Raw genomic sequence first — 14902 nt, forward strand, 5'->3', positions numbered from 1 at the left:
GGTGTAACAGTATCCTTTTGTGACGGCCCCTTGCGGGGAACGAGTAGCTCAGGGACATGCAGGGCTCCTTCCTGCTCGACGGGCGGGCCCTGTGTTTGCTCTGCCGGCCAGATCAATCTCCAGGTTCACTGACCCAGTGGCCAGCAGGAAGGTCCAGGGGTTGGTGTTGCAGGATCATGCCAGAGCTACCAGGCTGGTTTAAACGCTTCATCCGAAAGCCAGTTAAGGTTCAGAGGTGCATACAGAGGCAAACATTTGGTCAGATACGCAAAATGGTGCATCTACCGTTGAGCTAAGTTCTGGGAAGAAGCCCCCCAAGAAGCATTATTCCCTGCAGTGACTTTTTTATTTTTAACAACAGAATGACAAACTGCTTTTCACAAAATCACCCCCCACCCCTTAGATGAAAACCGGGAATCGGCTGCTGCATCCCTGATGTCACTCCCTAATGACATCATCAGCACGAGACGAGGGGACGGGGGCATTACCGAAGTTACTAGTCCAAGTTGGCTGTTGTCATCCACCCCGCTGAGCTTTACTCTCTGGGGAAGGTGACGATAAAAGTGGCTTGCTCTTCCTCCTCGCGAATAAGGTCATTATCCAAGTAATGTTAAACTCTGCCGTCAAAAACCTGAAGTGCACTCGGTCTCAGGGTCAGCTGTTTGCTGGTATTTAGCTGTGTGATGCCTTTACGTTTGCTCCTTCATTAGGAGTATAAAGCGAAAGGACACAGAGCAACTGCCCGTGGGGGCAGCCCCTCCCATCACAAGCCCCAGGCTCACCGAAAACAGCTGGGTCACTGCTGCCACTGAAAACGACTGAGACCGAGTGCACTTCAGACATAGATTCTGCAGCATCAGGAGCAGGTCTGCAAGACTGTGCAATAGCTTCTTCCCCCAAGCAGTCCGGCTCCTGCACAGCACAGCACGCTGCCCCCCCCCCCCCCCCACTTGACTCTTTGCTGCACACCCTGCGCCACACTACGTAACACATTATATTTATTTATTCATTCTGATCCTGTTATTGCTGCTATTATGTGAATATGTTCACATCTATGCATACCTGGATTTTTACACACGTATTGCATTCTTGCACAACTTGCCTTAATTCGCACAATATAACTTGGTCACTTTATTACTGTCTTCATACTTAACGTACAAGCTCCATGTCACTGCACTGTCTATCCAGTCCTAGTCTATTGTCTTCTCTGTTCTATGTTCATTTAGATAAATATATGTATATAGGTGTAATGTAAATGATTACCCCTCTCACCCTCATTGTGATCTGTCTTGTATGCTGTTGTGTTTTATGTTGCACATATGGAGAACGGTATTTCGTCTCACGGTATACTTGTTGTGTATTGTTAGCTCAAATTTACTTACTTACCGATCCAGCCTCCCGCACAAGCCCCTACCTCCACCCCCCACACCACGTTAGTTAATGCTAAAAGACGTTCTGTGGATCAACCATGCACCAGCAGCAGCAAAGAGGGACATATCAGATCCGCACAGTGACAAAACAAAAACATGTGGACACACAATCGGAAGACAAATCACTACTTATCTCCCAGCAATCGATAGCATCGTGACAGGGAGCCTGTATGCCGCCTAATATCCACACAAGGGCAATCGCTGTTTATGTTCGGGCCACAGTGTTTGTTGTGTGTGTGATGTAAATGTACACACTGTAACAGGAGCACTCAAAAATAAGCCCCGATTCACCTGAGAGAGTGTCGTTAAGAGTATGTGGGCTGAGCGGCAGCTTCAGGGCCTGGGAGGGAGACGGCTGTCTTGGTTCAGTCAGGATCCCACCAGACAAGGTGGCCAGATGGGCACATGGACACAGCGAAAGCCAGAGATAAGAAACCAGGCAAAACTCTCAGGGAGAGCTTATGATTCAGTAATGGTTCATTAAAGCCAGAACAGCAGGACACCGAGGGAAGGTGATGACGGCCACAGTGAACCCAGGGAGACGAGAGAAACGGACACATGCGCTGTGGAGATGAACTTCACTCCGTCACAGAACCCTGCAGCACTGACCACTCAGCAGCAGCAGGCAGAAGAACCTCCCAGCTTATGAGAACATGATAGTCACAAGAACCAGCATAATATGACAGCCCACAATTCCTCCCAGATCACAAAAATCAGCAGGTAAGATCCAAAAGATCACTCCGAATGTACGAGAACATGCACAGCACAAGAACCTGCGCTACTTGAGAGCCCAGAGTCCCTCCCAAATCATGAGAACATCCTGAATTGCGAAAACATACAGATTATGAGAGCCCGCACTTTATCTCAGAGCACGAGAACTCGCAAATGGGAAGCACAGTTCCCTGCAGTTCTTGTAAACTGTGCAGAGAATCAGACTGACGAAACAGCTGTACTGCAGGTTTTACCACATTCTGCTGCCATACTACAGCCAAATACTTCTGTCACCCCCCCTGGACACACACCTGGACACCCCCCCCCCGCCTCCCTGCAGGTAAACACTCACAGTGTCAGCGTCAGCAGTAGTGGAAGCTGCCTGACAATGCCTCCCCCCCCCAAACAAGTCTACTGCAGTTACAAGCCTTGGGAGAGCGTGTACAGCGTCCCGCCTGGCAGCAGAGCAGGTGCCAGTCAGCATACCCACCTGAAGGACACATGGTAGAAGGGGTGTCCAGACCGGGCCAGGCTGCTGGAGAGGCCCGGCTGGCTCCACATGGCCGCTGCGTGCCTGTAATCCGCCGGGGTTGAACTACATCTGCAGGCGAGGCGGCCGCTCCGTTTTCACTGATGCGCGGGTCCCACTCCCACACACAGGGAGCGACGACGGGAGAGAGAGAGGCCGCACACACCTGGACCCCCCCCCCCCCCCCCCCAACTCCCCCGGCTACCCGCACCCCCCCGGCATCGCAGGATGCTGTCGATACGCTGAGGTTCCACGGAACCGGCACAGACGAGGCGTGACGAGCGTCCTCCCGTATGCTGCCGCTCCTGCCGGCCAGGGTCCTGTGACAGCGAGCCGCTGCCGTCGCCGCGTCCCTTTGGAGCGCGTGCAGACGGAGATGCCACTCTGCCCGTACCGCCGCTCACTCGCTCGCTCGCTCGCTGCCAGGTTGCGCCGCATGGACCGCCCGAGTGAGAGAACGAGGGAGAGAGAGAGCCAGCGAGCGAGTGAGGGAAGGAGAGAGAGAACGAGAGAGCGAGAGAGAGACTCTCGTCCAAAAGGGCTGCAGAGGCTTGGCAGTGGTCCAGCAGTTCAACAAGGCTGAGAGCACAGCTCGCCCCCCCCCCCATAGGCTCCCAGAAATGGTGAAAGCAGGTGAGGGGCACTAGGTAAATGCTTCCCACAATGATGGAGGGAGCTGGCTCTGTTGGGGGGGGGGTCAAATTAGCCCCATCTTATGAGTCCACTCATCACCCCCTCGATTCTGACGCTGTGACTTATGGATGGAACCGCAGAGGGGAATCGGATTGGGCATTAGCATGCTACCCCCCTGCTTACCGCTGGCCCCTCATCGACTAAACACTGAAGCAGAATAAAAAGTGGATCGATCCTTTTCCCCCCCCTGGTGTCGCACCGCTATTTGACTGTCTTCACTGGCAGCACAGGGGTCCAACTAAACAGGAGGCCAAGGTTCTCTGCCCCAACCCACCCAACACATGGAATCTTGGCCTCTTGTTTAGTGGGGAACAATGACCCAGGCAGGACAGAGAGAAAGTAACTGTCAGCCGACAGGCTGTGGACCTATCTCCTCCAACACTTACCACGGTGACGGGCAAGTGTCTTTCATCAATCTGTGTCTGTTAGTATTGAGATGATTGCTATGGGCAGGTGTGTCCAAACTTTTGACTGGCACTGTAGAATCACCAATAGCCCATCACTATAAATACTCTCCAGCTCAGACCTCAGCGGAGTGACAGGCTTCAGCCAGGATAAAACGCATTATAAATTATTCGCATTCATAACCACCCACCGACACAGACATTTACTCCACTAAAAGGCATTTACAAATAAGCCGAAACTACAGCATACAAAAGACTTACTTTCACAACTGCGCTCAAATCACTATTGTTTATGGTAAGTTATGCAAACCTTTTACATTGCCTCTTGCTTTTATTAGACATTAATTAATTATCTGTTTAATCTGGCACTACCGGTTTACAGAGCTCGACATGCACAGAAGCAATTCAGCAAGGTACCGTTTTCCTGACATATTAAACGTTACGCTCCGAGCCCACTGAGGAGTACCATGCAGACCCACTATCTTTGAGTGATGAGCCAAAAAATAGCACCACAGTGTAAACTTGGGTTCGGTTGGGTTTTGTGGGCAAATTTTTCTCCAAAAGCACTTTCATAATTAATTCCACATAAGCCTAATACAGCTCGTTTCTCTTTGGTGGGAATGTTATCAGCCAAAGGCCAGACACTAATCACCTTAGAAGGATTTTCCATAATGGCACTGTGGCCTGTTATAAATGCCTTAAAACACGGTGATACGTGGATAAAGTGACAGAGCAAAATGTAGCAGGCTCATTAATGAGGCATCTCCTCGTTTGCTTGAGTCGTTTACCCTGCCTTTGAATAGGACCTGCCCTGCAAAGGGCACCTCCAGTGTGCATTCAAAGGGCAAAGCTGCCATCTGGCCAGCAGAATGGACAGCCGTCAAAACAGAGAGGGAGAATGATTTCTGTCAGGAGAATAAACTTCGACGCCAACGTCCGCAAGACCTCGGCGAGTCAGTGTAAGCGGATTTAGTCGGAGCAAGAAATAAGTAAAGTCACAGAAGAGCAAAAAAAAAGACAAAATGCTTAGATTCTCAAATTCCAACATGGATGCAGGATGTAAGTTTAAAAAACGCTTTTTTAAGCATTTCGTGTGGGAAAAGCCAAGCAAGCTGAAAAGCTTACGTCACAGCATATGAAAGGGCAAAAAAAAATAAAATCTACAAATGCAATTTCAGGAGCCTGCCTTTGGTGAGGTCTACAATGCACATTATGTCTGTTCCTGCCCCTCCCTGCCTCTGCGGAAAACAGGGACACCCCCCAGTTAATTCCAGCACCTCTTAAAAGACACTTAGATGTTCTTGTTTAACTTGGATGATGAGGGATTTAAGTCAACAATGGAGACATAAATGAATCCATAGCAGCTTTTATATTCAGGGGCATTAGTGACTCAAAGCACTCAAGGACCTGTTAAAAACAGAATTTGTTTAGAAACAAAGTCCATTTTCCTACCGATCCTTAATCCTAATCAGCGCACGAAAGCGAGCCAAATTCAGGCGCCAAATCTCAAAATCCCAAGCTATTACCCAGAGAAGAAAGACTCCTACCTCAGATCATATCCTACATTGTATTTCAAGCATGAAAACGTCCCTTGGCCCTCAATCCCTCAGTATCTGCCACCCAGATACTTCAATGGGGGTGAGGCAAGACAGGAAAAAAAAAAAAGCCATGAATGATCTGTTTGTTAGAAGAAGGAACACGGCGGTTTGCATTAAATCGTAGCAGTTGAACGGTAGTGAGGGTTTGGTCTTAGGTTCCTTCTGTGAAAGACAGCAGCGAATTCCTGCCTGTCCTCAAACCGTAAAGCCCGCCCCCAGACCAGGCAAAAATAAAATCAGGCCCCAAATCAACCCCCAACTCAACATTGGTGTCTCTCAAATGCTCAAAAGGACACCTTGGGAGTCGAGGGGGGGGTGGGGGGGGACACAAGCGGCAGGTGTAAGGCATGGTATAACAGTTTCTGTAAAAAACAGACACACATTTACACGTCACACAGTAAACACACATACACGCACACTTTCGCCTCCCAGAGTACTGCCTGTCGGCACAACGTCTAAATTACAATCCGAAAAGTTTGCATTCCTAAAATAATATCAATGTGTGTGTGTTTCAGTGAATCAGACACCGCCAGTCACACGGTTAGTCTCTGCTACAACAAGATCAACTTTTAATGCATCAAGGTGAAAACTAATCGAAAAGTATGAAACAAGTCGGTTTAGGTGACATCTAGGTAACGGACTGATATTTAATAACACCTCATATGTCATAAATAAGTAAACAGTCTGCTTTTCCAAATGAAAGGTTGCCGTCTTGGGAGGCTGAATCGCTGAAACTGATACTCAAAACCTTTTAGAACTTTTTACAAAAGGCAGAGCACTTACTGAACTTAAGAAGCCGACTACTGAGGGCTTTTAAGCAGAACCTTACCTCCTTTCCCAGTCGACTGCAAAGCTTCACATTTAAATAGAGAACGGGGGAAGAATTGGCCGTTGTTCTCATGAAGGACACTTCTCTACCGTCAGAGGAGGAGGAAGAGGAGGGAACACAAATGGCTGTTGCTTTCCTGGGTTCTGCATTGCGAGGTTCTCAGGACTCCGTGGCACGTCTTCCCTGACTGGCTGTTGTGACCCAGCAGCCCCCCCCACTTCCCCACCACCGTCACCCAAATCAGGCTGCCGGGGTATGTAGCTGGAGACAAATGCCAGAGCCAGGTGCCAGAAATATCCCGGCCCCCACCTCATCCCAACCATCCATGAGCGAGAGAGCAAATGGGCGAGTGCCCCTCCGATAAGACGTCTCGCCTGAGCGTCCCCCTCAGCAGCCCCACTTTCATTCTCGGGCCTCTCGCTTTCTGCCACGTGTGGAACCTTCCTAACGGCTCCTGACACATTCCCACCATCCTGAATATACCCCCGAGGTCTGGAATAGCCCCGTGACGCCACCAGTGTCCCATGTCCCATCTACCTTGAGAAAGTCAAGACAAGCATCTCCGATGCTTCTCGGATAAGATGAAATCGTCCCCCCCCCCCCAAAAAAAAAAAACAGAGCTCTAGCAGAAGAGGAACCTGACAGAATAATGTATCACTGACAGCCCCTGAGCAAGACCTTTCAGCCCCAGAGATTTCCAGTTTCAGGGCTGGATAAGCATGGTTTACCATGTCCTGTCGAGCCAACACTCAAGGATGGCTTTGCCAACCCTACTGTCCTCAGCACAACCCACTGAAGGGGTGGTTTAAAACAGGACAGCCAGGACCAACTCTCCACACCACCGAATCCATGACCAAAGACAGGAACTTACGGGTCCCTCACAACCCCAAACAGTAAAACATGGTCAAGCTGGGATGATGAACTAAACCATGTGACATGGGGGATGAAAAGAAATGGGTTTGACCAAATAGGAGGAGGGACAGCCACTTCAACATCAATGCAAGAAAAACCCACATGAAAGCAAAACAACATTAGATCATAATGTGATCTGGAATAAGTAGCAGTTGAAGTGACTGAATACGCTTGTCACCAGACTCAGCCCCGCCGCCTGACTCGGCCTCACCCCCCTCTGTCTTTGAATGAGATGTTCCACACCATCATCATACACTTTGAGAGGATGAAACCAAAAGGAATAAATAGGGTCCTTGAGGATACAGCAATAGACTTGAGGGAACCAAAGCGTGGTGGTCATGGCCCTCATCCCAAGAGTCTCAGAACAAAGATGCTGGCTCCACGTATTTAAACTGAACTCCCAGATAAAATATTCAGATATACATGAAACTGCAAGTCCCTTTTCAGTGTGTCAGCAGAAACGTTTTAAATAATGTAAGCTCCCCGACCGCAAACACCCACCCACCCTCGTCTGGCCGGACAAAGGCAGAGTGGAACGTTCAGCCCTAACCTTCACACGACTGGAAGGCTCACCGCCATTCTAACAGATCTACACACCCATTGCCTCGGTAACAGCCCTGACATCTACCATTAGGGCTTAAGGTCATGCAGGATTCCCTTCTGCTCTCTATGCTGAGCCTCTGTGATGAGAAATGGCTCAGGTTCAGAACCGATACAACAGGGCTTGCGTTAGCATTTTATCTGAACTGCTAAATATTCTATGCCACATTCTGCCACAAAGGGCCCAAAGAATAACCAAGAGTCTAATGAGGACCATATTTTGTTATATTTAAGCTATTTTGGACTATGTGGAATAAAACATCCTGCTGATTATCATGCTTTAACATTTTTCATACCTGATTTCCAGGCATCCTACAGTTTCGCACACACAAATACACTGAAATTTCACAGAAATGTTTTCATTTATTTAGTTTTCTCTGGAGAAGAGACCACATAATTCAGAGCTCTGGGTTTAATTGACACAGCTGGGAATTGTTCCAGGAACAGCATGTGGGATTCTAGGGTTCAACAGCAGCTCATACCCTGGAAGTGATCCTTCAAACACATGTCCAACTACTCAGCTCCTGTGCAACAAAAAAAAATAAAGCTGACTGTCTGCTTTCGACCCAAAACAAGCAGCAGCAGAGACTGCAAACTTTTATTTCCAGGGAAACTCAACAGCAGTCCCTGGTGGTTGATCCATGTTAGTGCACCGTGCCTGGCAGCTCAACAAATCCCAACACGAGACATTGAGTGTGACTAATTAGCGGGAAGCAAACATGAGACCAGCCCCCTGCTCACTGTCCTCGTAGAAGCACAGTCCCTGGGTAAGAAAAAAACATCAAGCATACTCCTCACAGAACAGAATCCACCAAAGCAACAGGTCTAACCATCTAATCAATGAATTATTAAAATTCAATCAAAGAAGCTAAACTCTGCATGTTAACCTGTAGTTTGCCCTGCCCTTCTGCCTTTCCTCATGCCACAAGCTGTTGTACCATACACCCCCACACAGCCAGCCGCACCACACATATCTCCCTGTGCGAGCTGGGTCGGTACCTCTCGTGGAAGCGATCTGGCACAATACTACGACACCTTTTCGGGTACACCAGCACGAGTGTGGCACGCGTATCGACAACGCGGCGGCCCAACCACGTATACCAGGGTGAAGTTATCAAAGGCAACATCCACATTGGGGAAGGGCTCTACTTGTGTGATAAACCTGTTAATCAGATTCTCTCCCGCAACACGATTTAAAAACTGAACGTCAACTTCACACACCCACATGTAGGTATTCGGCTCACTTCCCACAGGCACAAGCGCAGTTAGATTTGAAAGGCTGGCATTTTTTGGTCTTAAGTCTAAACTGCTGAGCAGCCTCCTGATTCCACAAGCATAATACCACAAGCTTAAATAAAAACATAAAATAATAATAAAATAAAAATAATTAACTTCTCTCACCCAGCGAATAACAAACACCAACTTCAGGCACCAGGACGATAACATTCATAAAGTGGTACGCGTCAAACTGGCCAGGCTTCTTACGTCAGAGTACGAAACCTATTACGAGGTGGGGATGCCCTTTTACTGAGGAAACACATGGACCTGCTTCAGATAACAGCAACAGAACCAGCCCTGGTTTGCCTAAAGAAACGTTTTAGCCTTATCCCATTAAAAAAAACTCCCTTCTTCAATCACAAGAAAAGAAAAAAAAAAAAAAAACAGCGCGAAAATTAAATCACTCGGAAGAATGATGTGCCGTGACAAAGAACAGGCTTCCTTTTAATTAATATTTAAGGTCAGGAAAAAGAACAATAAGGTGGGGTAGAATGAGGTAACATATCTTACCATTAATGATCTGATGGGACTGACAGAAAGAAATAGATTGACAGTTCCGGAGCAGAGCAGCGATGTGAACATTCAGCTCTCCAGTCTTCCTCTGCTAGTGACTCCACGCCACTAAATGACTGCTATTGTTCCCCTACTGTTTCTGATTACACACAATACCGCCTCTTTAAGAAATGAAAGTAAAAACCGTCCTCATTCCAGTACCGAGGAATTCCAAAGCCCTATAGTCACCACTGAATGCATTCTCTTCTTCAGCAGCAAAACACGGTTATGATTTGCCTTTTAATGCAACGCCCACTCCACATTGTGCGTTTGTTGCCAAAGGATGGGGCGGACGGCGAGGAACGCTCTTGGGCCGAGCGCTCGCCCAGAAACTACGTAGACAAAACACGCATTGTCGCGAGTAAGTCCTACTCATTTGCTGCTCCATGCGCTCGTCGCGTGTGCTGTTACGCAGCGATTCAGAACAGGTGTGGCGTCACCGCTGTAATCTCTCAAGCTTCTAATGTCTCGACTTGCTTCTCTTCAAACAGAACAACGTGCTAAAACGGTAACAATTACAAATGCACAACCTGACCTTCCTGCCCGCTTCTTTCTAGTTAAACACTAAAAGGATTACGACCCTATTCATTTCCTCACGTAAAATGTCTACAGAAAAATAAATGAGGATCCTGTTGACTTTAACCTGTTTGTTTCCGACACCCTTAGCAAACCGGCATCGGTCTTCCGTGACTGTTCATCCAGTAACTGGTCACGATGAGCCCATAGCCCATCCCAAGATGGAACGGGCAGGCTGGACAACATGCCAGGGTGCATTCTCATGCAAATATACTATAGCAACTTAGCAAACATGGGTAGAACATGTAAACTTCACACACACACACACACACACACACACACACACACACACACACACACACACACACACACACACACACACACACACACACACACACACACACAGCCCAAAGTTCAAAAGCAGTACAAAAATAGATTCCAGACTAAATCAAGCAGGAATTGTCGCACCAGCCCATCTAGGGTAATATTAAGACAGGACTTACTGTCTTTCAATGAACTGGAAACTGGAGTTTTCAACTTGCCTTTTGGAAAGAGCCTCGCATGTCACCAGAATCAGAGGTCAGGGCCAAAATAATACTGACCTCTGAAACCAATATTATAAGCACTTCGGTACTTGGGATCAGTTAAGGGGATTCAGTAAGGCTTTGCCTCACTTTCTTTCCGATGTAGTTAATTTCCTGAGTGTGCAACCATGATTTCCGGGCTTCCCTCTGTTTTGCACAAAAAAAGCACAATAATACATAATAATAGCTGAGAAATGGGGCCGTGGAACTGACAGACACGGCAGTAAAGTGGTCCCTGTGTTTCCTCACACAGAATCATATGCAGGCTTTATATCTCCTCAAGAATCATAAAGGTCATAGAGGAGGCACTTTTCATTTGCTTTATGTGCTGGATGATCTATGAATCCTGACAAGTAACTCCCCCCCCGTGACACATGATGTAACACAACGCAATGTTTATCGGTTAGCCCCTACAGCCCAAACACGGTCTATCACACGAAGCGGCCCACGCCACAGAATCATCCATTCAGGTTACAGCTTCTGATATTTCACTTTGGCACGAAACCTGTAATGGAAAAGAGTACCTTTTGGTTCCTGAGGGGCCAAAGTCCTGGCTACCATCCTTGGGGGTGGCCAGCACTGTGCCCCCCCCTGGGGCCTGGGCTCCCCAGCACCTCCGGGGAAGGCTCTCACAGCAAGCCCCCATTCTTGGAGAGGCAATATCATCCTAGTCGCTCGCTGGACTATCCATTACCACCGAGTACAAGTCTACAGGCAGATCATCTTGGGAACTAACGTCTGTGTTTTCTGCAGAACACCCCAGAGGTGGGGGTTAAATACCATGAGCCCTAAATTGACTGACGGAATGGATGCTCTGACCCACCGCAAGACACAACCATCCACTGTACCAGGATCTGAATCGCTCTTTTGTCCTTCTCTACCGCCTCTCAAAGTGCCTCCAGGGCCCAGTTGTTTTTATGAACATTACATGTCAACACTCATCATCAGTCACCATCCATGGGATTTTAATGTGATGATCCTTCCGGGCTGCCCAGCGAGAAAACCCACGCTGGGAAAAGCTCTTTTAATTGCTTTATAAATTTCCGAAAGATAAATGTGTCCAGCTTGACTTCTTCAGTGAACTGAGCACGTGGTGGGCCGGGTGGCTGTGAATGATTTGCACGACTGGATCAAATCTCGGCAGCAAAGAAGCCGCTCGGACACATCCATGGAGACCAGCTTTTCATTTCTTCCATTCCAGGATACAAGACATTAGACCAACAGCACAAATAGTAACGGTGACTGTAGTCCACGCACAGACCAGGAGGTCTCTATTGGGAATCCTCACAATCTTCAAAGAGTGATGATGGTCTTCTCTTCACCCAGCAACATCCTTCTTTGAGTTCTTGAAGTGAATTTGTGCCTGTGCCCTTAGATCTAGACTTCTTCATCAAGCGGAGCGCAGAATATCCAAGGCAACATCAGACATTCTCATTGCTATCAGTGTGACATCTTCCTACAGCTTAAAGGAACCATTCTCAGACCCCAGAAGATCTGGATTTACTTTGGCACACGGAAAGAGTGCCAAGATTCCAAATCCCTCATTCTCTGACCGTAGGCTTAAGAGATAACTGGGGTTACCAACATCCATCACTTAGCAACCTGCACCTTGACAATGAGTTTAACATGGAGAACTGAAAAGTCAACGTGATGATTTGCTTTGACGGGCTAACAGGCTTTTAAATTTACAAAAAGATCTCTGTCTGAAAGTACAATAGAGTAGGAAGATATACAAATAATTGTTTTGTGCCCTGAAAGCAACAACTGTCAACAAAACATATCACCAGCCAAAAAGAATTAATAAACAACAACAGGAAAACAATTCTGATTCACAACATGAGTTCATTCAAATCAAGTTAGGAGGAAACTTAAATAAGCAGGACAGACCTGTTAATCCTTTGCTTGTCCACACCCTAAAAATTATATTCAAAAGGCATCTTTTGCCTTTTAGATAATGTCAGTGTTGTAAAGGTTAAATACTCACCAGAGCATCATTTGCAAATTCTGGAAGTTTCTTTAAACTACTTTTAAGAAACCACGTAAAGGCTAGCTGTAAAAATGCCTTCTCGGAAATAGCTACAGTTTATCCACAGTGGGAAATGTTTCAGTTGTCCATACTTCGGAACCTCTATCAGTCATCAGCGGTGCTGGCTGGGCAGGTCTCACTCATTGCGATTTCCAGCCGAGTGACGACGTTCCCTAGCCCCCGACACAGCATCTAAAGATGGGCCGTGGCTCGAACTTCATTTTTAAATCAAAGTAATTATCTCCCCTGCCGCAATAAGGCCACATGACGATCATATCTCATGAGGAGTCTTCACAAGATCAAAGGCCCACTGTCCGCATGCACCTGACACTCCTAGCCCTGCTCTTTATCACCATCTCCACTCCATTAACACCTCGGTCCAGGTCCAACCAAACGCCATCAGCTCCCAGATCATCTGGGCAATGCAAGAACGGCTGTGGCAATTCAACAGACTGATTACTCATTTTATCCGGTGAAGACACACCTAGCAAGCAATTAGTTAACATCACTGACATTTAATGAAAAGAAAAAAAAAAAAAAAAAAAAAAACACTCCACTTCAGATACTCCCTCAACCCAAAAACGTTCCACGCATACTCACTACAGAGACACCTCTGGAAAACTCCCATTCAACTGGCAAGCAAATGTTCCTCACAGCAAGCCTGACCCCTCCCCCACTGCCAGTGAAGTTCATGTCAATCCCCCTGCCACCCACAGAGTCATCTGAAAAATAACTCAGGCATTCTTATAATTATGTTAAAATTTCACAGCCAGGTAATTATTTAATTTGAATTTCTTGGTAAAGAAAGCCATTTTCACACCTTGTTTGCCACCAAGTACAGGATAGTCTTCTAAATTGAAGGATGGGCAGTAAGATCACAATGCAATTCCGCTAAAAGGTTTGCAGGTGATTTCAAAAAGTATTTTCAGCTAGCTGCTGCCTAGAAGCATATTCACACAGATACAGGACTGCAGGCTCTACCTGGCCTGCAGAAATGATGTTTCTTCAGTAGCTCTTACTGCTCTCGTGAGCCACTTCTTTAAAGCTTTCAGCATCTAAGAGCCTGAAGCATCTCCCGACTTACTCTACCTGGACAACAAGCGGGATCGGAGTGAACACCAGACATAGGCCTCTCGAAGAGAAGACAGAGACCGACCGTAGTCTGACTGAGCTCTACGCTGCTGTCGACCCCATCGTGGAGGGCATACTGGAATGGGCTTTGTGTTCCGTCAGAAATCCAGCACTCCCAGTCACCGGCCCTGAGGGACCCCGGCTGGGAAAAGAAAATGCCTTTGTGCACATAGGACACTACTGTAACCAGGCACCATTCACTGAGCCATCAACGGGGTGTAGGGTTGCACCAGCACTGAGTATTCTCCATCCGCTGACCTCTCTTTACTCCTCACCGCACCATTCATTGCAGAAAACACACACTAGCTGCCCTTCTGTTCCTTGACGTCGCAGAGTTTCATACCTCAACATTGCTCTTAGCTTAACATGTAACAAAATCTGGATAATTCATAGGGGATTTGGTGGCTGGACCACATGAGCTGTAGGAGACGTCACCAACAGAGACACACCGAGTGTGGCCCGGCCAGGCACAAGCCGGCCTGCTGTCCGCTGGGGGGGTGACGGAGCTGAATCTGCTTCTACCACAACAGAGCTGTCCAAACAATCACCCTCATTGTGCCACTGTGCCAACAACCTGAAAAGAAGAATCGCAGGCTGTTTCCAAGGCAGTGGCATGCGGGGCTGGGTTTAGGAGCACTGGGGGGGAGAGGCTTGAAGGACGTAGGGCCAGCAGGGTGTGGTCATGGTCTTAACCACCTACATCATTGAGAGGTCATCCCAAAAACACGCACCTACACCGGCTCTCCATAGATCAGGCTTGTCACCCCTGCAGTACATAACGGTATTGCACAGATATGGCCAGTTATGTACAAAACTGTCAGAGAAACCACCTGGATGCATGAGTTTTACCGGCAGCTGGGTGTATGGCCTGAAAACCCCCTGCCTCCACAGCCCTCGCCCAAAGCCCCACCCCCTCCCCGCACACCCTCTGGTTATACAGCTCTCGGTACCTTTTCGAGCATTTCACACCACCATCGGGACAATGCAGTCAGCCTCTTAGGCCTGTGACTCACACACTCAGCCGGCCGATACAGGTGTAGCGTCCATGCAGGCCCAGATACCGGAGTGGCGCAGAGATGCAGAGACGACCCACTACCGACACCATGCAG

General features: G+C 47.9%; 1 protein-coding gene across 4 annotated transcripts in view; it reads right to left on the bottom strand.

Annotated features, from left to right (window-relative positions):
• The window catches only part of plekha7a (pleckstrin homology domain containing, family A member 7a), an 88161-nt gene that overhangs the window by 61688 nt on the left and 11571 nt on the right, over positions 1 to 14902 (bottom strand). Inside the window, exon 1 of one of the 4 annotated variants that reach the window (XM_048971976.1) lies at positions 9495 to 9774. The exons of 1 other annotated variant lie outside the window; for it this stretch is intronic. Coding sequence is in view for 1 of the 3 variants with exons in the window: in XM_048971975.1 (XP_048827932.1) it covers positions 2632 to 2702 (71 nt within the window). In the remaining 2 variants the exon portion in view is untranslated. 2 more of the 4 variants (XM_048971977.1, XM_048971975.1) reach the window with 2 other exon arrangements.

Source organism: Brienomyrus brachyistius, chromosome 13 (genome assembly GCF_023856365.1).
Source record: "Brienomyrus brachyistius isolate T26 chromosome 13, BBRACH_0.4, whole genome shotgun sequence".
Lineage (NCBI taxonomy): Eukaryota > Metazoa > Chordata > Actinopteri > Osteoglossiformes > Mormyridae > Brienomyrus > Brienomyrus brachyistius.